Here is a 7,855-nt window from a genome sequence, read left to right as displayed (position 1 = left end):
CATGACAATAATGATGGGGGGAATAACAATTTTTACTTTTTAGGTGTTGAGGTTTTTTCTAAAAAAATAAAATAAAAATAAACTACTTTAGTGACACAAGAAAAGAATCAAACTTTGAATCATTTTTCATGTAGTGTTATGAAACTCAGAACCTGAAGATTTATCCTGTTTGAAACAAAGTGTCTTTGTTGTTTGTCATGCCCTTTTATATTTGAGCTGAAAAATGATTTATGATCTTAGAAAATAGTAATAAAAAACCCATTGAATGCAAGGAAGCAGCAATTGTGTTCTGTAACTCAGTGTCCGTAAAGACAAACTGACAGAGCTCACAATGGCACAAAATCCATTCACAATGCATTAAAAAAAGTTTGATTTCAGCTCCGAAACCAACATTTGGACAACAGATTTTTTTCATGACTCTCTTTTCAATAAAACCTTTTCATTACCCAAATGATCTTAGATGACTTTATTAATTAGCAATCTCCTTTTTGATTCAACCCCACCTCCCCTGCTCCATTCTTATCTAATTCTCGGAGTATGAAAAGCGATGAGAACAAAGCAGTGAGGAAGAAATGAATTGTTATCCTCACGAAACCATCAGAAACCTATCAGATTTTTTTCTTAGTAACTCTCCCTGTTGCCATTGTTCTTTGACACAGTGTAATATAAATGCCACTGGCAGTCTGATTATCACCWAACCCCCGAAGCTCCTTCGTATTAAAGCTGCATTTCACCTTCTAAAATTCTAACATTCGTCTTGAACAACCCATCAAGACTAACATTCTTTTTGATTTCAGCATTAATACAGCTCAACTATCACCATCATCTTGTCCGGATCTTTTAATGCTGAGATTGGACACGTCTGAAAGTAATTAGCTTTTTGTGCTGCTCCCCACGGCCGAGGCTCGACGACGCCCGCGGCCAAACGGCATGAACTGCGGCGACAGAAATAAGGAGAAGGAATTAACTAGAGTCAGACAATAAGTCAAAYGTGGAAGATGAACAGTAATGAACTGAGGGAGGGGGCGGTGGGGGGTGGCTCTCCGAGGGCTTTTCAGCATGCATGAGTCCCAGTCATGAAACAGATGGAAATTTATGAGGGGGATCAGTGGGGTGTTAAGGAGGTTGTCAATAAGAAAGAACAACACAACAGTTTGCTTTGATTTGATTTGATTTGATTCGATGTGATCTGACTGAGACTCGCTGCGTGCAGGTGGATGTGATCGCCTGCAAATAAGGAGCGCAGATGGAAAGCTGACATTTACTACTACACACATACACATTGTAGCTMTCCTGTCCTATACACAATCTTTACTGCAGATACTGAGACCATTTATTGTAAAATTCACCTTATTAAATACAAGGCTAACCATAAAATATCCTATTATAATCCAGCTCATTCCTAGGAAAGGATTTTACTTTTTTTCTTCTTCATGTAACGGGTGTGAAGCAGTCTTTGATAAATGTTGCACAGCAGACATCTCATCAGCTATTCAAAACCAGGTTCTGTTTCTTAGAACAAGTCCAGAAACTGCAGCACTTTACGTTCAGTTTAGGTAGAAACCATGTTTGCACGTCTTGTAGCATCAATTCAAAAACATCCATCCAGCAGCAGATTTCACCAAACTCTCACTTTGTGTTTTCACTGAGAGCAAACTACCATTTTTACATTCAGATTTTCCCACACTGCTGATGCAAGTTTTGTACAATTATAATTTTTTATACTACATATTTTAGTCTTTTACATATACTGTGCGTATTAAAGRCCTGGAATTCTATGAAGGAATGTACAGTATATTTTGTGTCTCATTTCATGCCAGTGAGAAAGATCAGTGTGTGGATGGGACCCAGATTTCTCAAAGTCGGACAGCCGTGACATGTGACCATGTTATAGGAGGCGGCTGACGTATTAGTTTGACGTAAAATCGGAGCATTCAAAAATCGCCTCAATATTTTGATTCAAGCACACTAAAACTGACCAAACACATTAAACGTCCCCCAATTATAAAATACAAACACACTAAAGATCATCTAATCATACAGTCCCACTCTTGCCTCTCTGGTTTTACTTGGCCTATCAACACAATTTAACAACTAGTGTATATTTTAAAGCCTCTACTTTTGACAAAAAATGCAATAAATGTGTCAGAGAGGCTGTGTCTTTCCAGCTACAGTGATTTAAAATCGGTCATGCATATCAATCATGTGACATTCCAACCCATTCTCACTCCCAAGTCGTCACATAGTGACGCTTTGGCAAGGTTCCCTGTACGTCCGATTTTGACGCGCAGGGTACCCCCGTCACGTCAGTTACTGACGAGATGGGGCGGAAGCTGTTGTCATATTTTCAGAAAGTGTATAAAATGCGCAAAAACGACCGTTCCAAAGCCTGAAATTACCTTTGTTCACTTTAGACATCCTGTCCCTGACCGTAGTAGCTAAAATTAACCATTTTTAGAAAATGTACGAAATTCACGTGAACATGTTCTGGGGTCTCATTTATAAAGGATTGCGTGGAAACCATACTAAAAGTGAACGTACGGCCAAAAGGCGGAAATGGCGTACGCCAAAAAAAATTCAGATTTATAAAACCATACGTACGCACGTTTCTGCGCATCTTTCCTTTATAAATCACAGCCGCACGTCAGAGTTTGCGCACGAGGTCCCGCCTCAGGTTCTACCCTCTACACGCCCACACTCAACCATAAACAGTCAATGTAAAGTACCTCATGAATGTTAAGATGTATTTAAATCAGTCAGCTGATCAATGTCAACAAAAGTGATTGGTTCAGACAYGCTCCGTCGTGTGTCTGGAGGATGACAGGTGCTGACTGACACGTGAACATAATGTCTGTAATTGACACAGATTTTCCCTCATTTTGATTTAGAGTAATCTAACGATTTTTATAAAAAACAAAAATAAAAAACCTCAGCTTCAATTCAACCTCCCATCAGAGCCTGCAGGACGATAAAAACAATAAATTAAATTAAATAAGTCAGGTAAAATTAGAAATAAGTCCCCCGCTCTTCTCCTCGTCCTCTCCCCCTCCTGCCTGCTCTGTTACCTGCGGCAGACCCCCGCCCCGCGCGCGCATGCATGCACACACACACGCTCGCACGCACGCATCCCGTGTGGGCGTGTAGAGGGTAGAACCTGAGGCGGGACCTCGTGCGCAAACTCTGACGTGCAGCTGTGATTTATAAAGGAAAGATGCGCAGAAAMGTGCGTACGTATGGTTTTATAAATCTGAATTTTTTTTGGCGTACGCAATTTCCGCCTTTTGGCCGTACGTTCACTTTTAGTATGGTTTCCACGCAATCCTTTATAAATGAGACCCCAGGTGAAGATGTAAGGACTGACTAAACAGATCTAGGCTGATGAGAWATTGGAGGCAGCTGAGCTGATTGGAGACTGGCAGCAGGTGTGAGTAACTGCAAAAACACTGAGAAAATGACTGAGGCTGAAATGAGAAATGACCCAGGGAACACAGAGAAGCTAAACAAGAATTACAACATACTGAACAAAAACACAGACGGAGAGGTTCTAAACACACAAATCTTAAGAAACAGATCAATTAAATCTCAAAGTCAAAACTAAGACTGATGTAAAACACAAATAACCATAAAACGGTAACTAAAATACACGGATCATGATATTTTATCTTAAACTAAAATGTTTTTATGTTGAAAGTTGTGTTTGTTTTGGTCAAAATTTAAAAACAGTTATTTAGAACATCATGCAATATCACAAGCTCTCATACTCAGAGTAATGGTGGAAATGACTAAGCTACTATAATGTCAAATTTATCTCAATATCTGTTGATCAGACTGAGTTATTGTCATATTTCTGTTGGCTAATGTGAGTTTGTTTTAATGGCCATCTTGAATAAGTTGTAGATGTGACTTATAAATAAATCCATTCAATGACTCATAAGATATATACTGTTATGCCAACAGACCAAATCATTTGACTCCAACAGCTGATGCCAGATTTTAAACTCTAAAATTTTGAATGAGTAGCACATAAAGAATGCTTTGGTGATGACTTTCAATAACAACCACATTTAGTTTGGTAAAATAGCTGAATAAAGGATTGTGTCATTGTTTTTTGGTGTTTTCTAAGGTGATGCATCCATCTTGAATTAGACTGGCTCCAAAAGTAAATCAGTTGTAGATGTACACCTGATTATTATTATTAGTTTTATTTAGATTTAATAAAAATGAGTATACTGGTTTATGACGTTATGCTAACAGAGAGACAGTTAACACCAGCTAGATAATGACAACATTTTAAGTTTTAAAATTTAAAACTTAAGTTAAATTTAAATTTTAAGTTCTTAAACAGTCTGCTACAATTTAGAATATGTCTTGGACAATAGTCACCCTAAATACATGCGCTGAATCTGTAAAATTAGATTAAAGCAATTTTTGAGTTCCTATGAAGAAAACAGTGTTGGTGGCCATTTTAAATTAGGTTGGCTCTAACCCCTAATTTACACTAGATGTGTCTCCAGTCTGCTGCGGTCCGACCTCCATCAATGAGAGTGTTTATGCTGTCTCCGCACGGCAGCGGTGAGCGGACAGCAATCCGCCAAAATTAGATCCGATTCAATTTTTGCTGGATGCTAGAGCTGCTCCGGAGTCAATCTACAGAGATCACATCCAACAGGAAAAGAAACAAACACAACATCCATATTAAAAAAATAAAATAAAAAAAGACACCATAATTTTGTCAAAATCCCAGCTGTATTAATAAATATATGGATACTTTTCTACACAAATGCTGTCAGAATGTATCGTTCTGTTTGGGAAGCAGATCGCAACATGTAGCATGAAGCATATGTACACACACGATACACCTGGATTTTATTTTGAAATCAGAAGTTTCAAAATGATGACAGCGATACAGTTTCAACCATAAATATCAAAAGCTTTTATATTTATGTTTCAAGCTGTGTTTGGAGTTTGTTTTTCACAGAATTCATTATTTTTTGCTCTGACTGCAAAATGTATCACTGGATTTATTGTGCGATCTCCGTCCTGCACACGCTTCCTCCTCTTTGTGTCGCACCGGAGCGGAGCTGAGYAGACGCTGTATAAATTGGGGCACAAACGAACAGCTGCGAACTGCACACCGCAGCGCAGCGGAGCCGCATATAGTGTAAATCCGGGGTAAAAGGTAATCAGTTGTTGATGTTCTTCCAATGATTACTTGCTGCAATTTTTATTAAAAGTTTGTTCAATTGTGTGTAATATTTTGGTCACAGACACACACACATGCACAATCTAGTACCACTCACTCTATGGTGACTATTCATTGACTTCTATCCATTTCTACAGCCTAACCCTGACCTCTTACCCTAAACCAAACTTCACATGTACATACCTGACCCTGACCCACCAACAGTGTTTCTCCTCATGGGGATGTCCCATGAGTAGGTTGTGGCCCACACAAATGGGTCTTTTTGTCCCCACATTGGAGGGAATACCTGCCTGCACACACACATTTTATTGTTTTCATCAAACTGAGAACTTTGTATTGACTTCCATTCATTTTTGTAACTGCATTTATACATAACCCCTACATGACACATACACACATAAAGACATGCAAAAACATCACAACTTCCACATTTGCTACAGAATAACCCTCTGATCAGATTACAAGTTAAAAACAGTTTTCATAAATGATTTATTTTCAAACCTACTGTTTTATTTTGTGTATTCTGCATTTTCAGAAAAAAAGCATCTTGGAGATTCACCTAAAACCTAATAAGAAAACAAATAGTTAAGAAAAGTGTACTTGATGCAAACTTTTGCATTTTTTTTTCAGTTTTTCTCTGCAATCACAAATTGGAAAGTGGGGTTTTTTAACAAGTATTCCTGCTGGTTACTAGTCTTTAAAATTCTGCACATGCCCACCAGAAGAAGAAAAACAAGTTCTYGTAAGGAGAATCGGTTTGACATGAAATGAAGACGAATGAAAGTCTCACGCACTTCTTGGGCCTGTAGTCAGGGATGCTCCTGTCGAGAGAGATGCGATCACTGAGCTGAGCRTTGTAGCCGTACTCCTCGTACTTCCCCTCAGCATCGTGACTGTCTTCTCCCAGGGTGGCAGCAGCTCCCCCCTGACCAAGGCCTCCGGGTCCCTCCACCAGCCCCATGGGCTTCGCTAAACCTTTCAAGGAAAAGGAAAGAAATAAATAATGCAGCGGATAAACAATCATGAAGGTGCAGACAGGCAAAAACATACACCTCTAGGAAAATAAAAGTGACAGGTCAAACGAGAGGCTAKGCTCATGAGTGACGTTCTCCAGCAGTGTGAGAAACTGGTGTCCAGCAGCTCCGAGGCTCGTCAAGACTCGTCCACAGAGCATCATTACACTGCCTGTCAGGCTGYTAAACCCCCACAGGGACAATGATGTCATAAAAATATGCAGCTAGAGAAGAGACGTGGAGGGACAGCWCTTCAGTGGAGAGCAGAGAGAATTTATTCTGCACAGCTGTAAGTCAGTCTGTGGTTATGAACTTATTTAAATTCATTTAGGCTGATATATATTTTTTTAGTTTAACCTAATTTATTCAGCACAGATCCCTGGTGTCCGTTTTTTCTGTTCTCAGCTTGCCACTCATTTTACCTGTTTTTTGTTCAAAGCACACCTGTTTTTCTTCCACTTATATGTTACCTAATCCTCCTTCTTTTTCCTCCTTTTTGTTTAAACAAAACTGCTTATGTACAGACGTTTCAACGAGCTACTGGATATATTTTTGACAGTTTTGTTTATTTTGTGTTTACATAACATTATGTAAGCAGCTTGCTAAAAATGTATTCATTGTTTTCTTTGTGAAATAAAAAAAGAAGATAAAAAAATAAAATATTGACACACATCTAAAACAATCCACGTGAATGGATCAAAAAGCAGCATTTAAAAAAATGTGATTAAGCAGCGTGAATGCAGAGAGCTGAATACCTGCTGAATTTTGCTGACAAATGAACTCAGTTGTTAAAGTTTAATTAGGCAGAACAAGCTAAACTCAGTAAAACTAATAATAGTTAAATCTAGCAAAACTGTAGTTTTAAGTAGCAAAACCATAGCTAAAGGTTTGGAAAAAAGCAAAACTGACCTAAAAGCAGCTAAAGTTACACTTACCAAATTTGTAGCTAACAGCTAACGTTAACTAAACTAAAACTAAAACGACACAAGAAGATGGGATGTGTAGATTTTATAAAACAATGATTTCAARGACCTGAAGTGATCTCAGATCTTGTCAGGAAATGATAAACCTGGATCCAAGGATGCAGACTCGAAYACAAGCAACTAAACAAATAGCTGACAGGGCAGCGACATAATACCAGAAATACAAAAACAGCAGGGAGTACAAGTRGTGAGATATGCGTCCTCCTGGTTCTCGTCTCAAAGAGAAGCAGGAGTATARGTAGGCTGGGACAGGTGATTACTGATGGTCTATTTACAGATACAGGGCAGGTGAAACAGAGATACTGGGGAACTGAGGAAAAAAGTAAAAAAGACGCAGAGATGCTGTGTCCAAAACGACAGGCTGGGTCCTCTGGAAGACCCAGACTACCCAGTCGAGGTGGGCCGGGTCCTTGGTAGACCGGGAAGACCGTAATAAAAGAGGCTGTGAATTTGGACGGTCTAGCCTCCCGTCCACCCCGGCGTATGTCCGTCAATGTCACCTAGCAACTGTGATGACGCTAAACAAGCAAACTTAAATCAAAATTTAAAAAATATCAATCTATTAACATTATTAATATCACAAAACTATAATATTTACTTAAAGGTAACATCTGAAGAACTAATTGACCCGCTGTAGGTGCATGTTTATTACGCCT

General features: G+C 38.9%; 1 protein-coding gene across 1 annotated transcript in view; it reads right to left on the bottom strand.

The window, feature by feature from the left end:
* Window positions 1-7,855, bottom strand: part of galnt9 (polypeptide N-acetylgalactosaminyltransferase 9) — a 127,923-nt gene that overhangs the window by 100,328 nt on the left and 19,740 nt on the right. Inside the window, exon 2 of the mRNA XM_014022897.1 lies at window positions 5,998-6,178. Coding sequence (XP_013878351.1) covers window positions 5,998-6,178 — 181 coding nt within the window. The remainder of the gene's footprint in view (window positions 1-5,997; window positions 6,179-7,855) is intronic.

This window comes from Austrofundulus limnaeus, unplaced genomic scaffold (assembly GCF_001266775.1).
Source record: "Austrofundulus limnaeus strain Quisiro unplaced genomic scaffold, Austrofundulus_limnaeus-1.0 Scaffold347, whole genome shotgun sequence".
NCBI lineage: Eukaryota > Metazoa > Chordata > Actinopteri > Cyprinodontiformes > Rivulidae > Austrofundulus > Austrofundulus limnaeus.
This window is presented reverse-complemented; position numbering and strand designations above follow the sequence as displayed.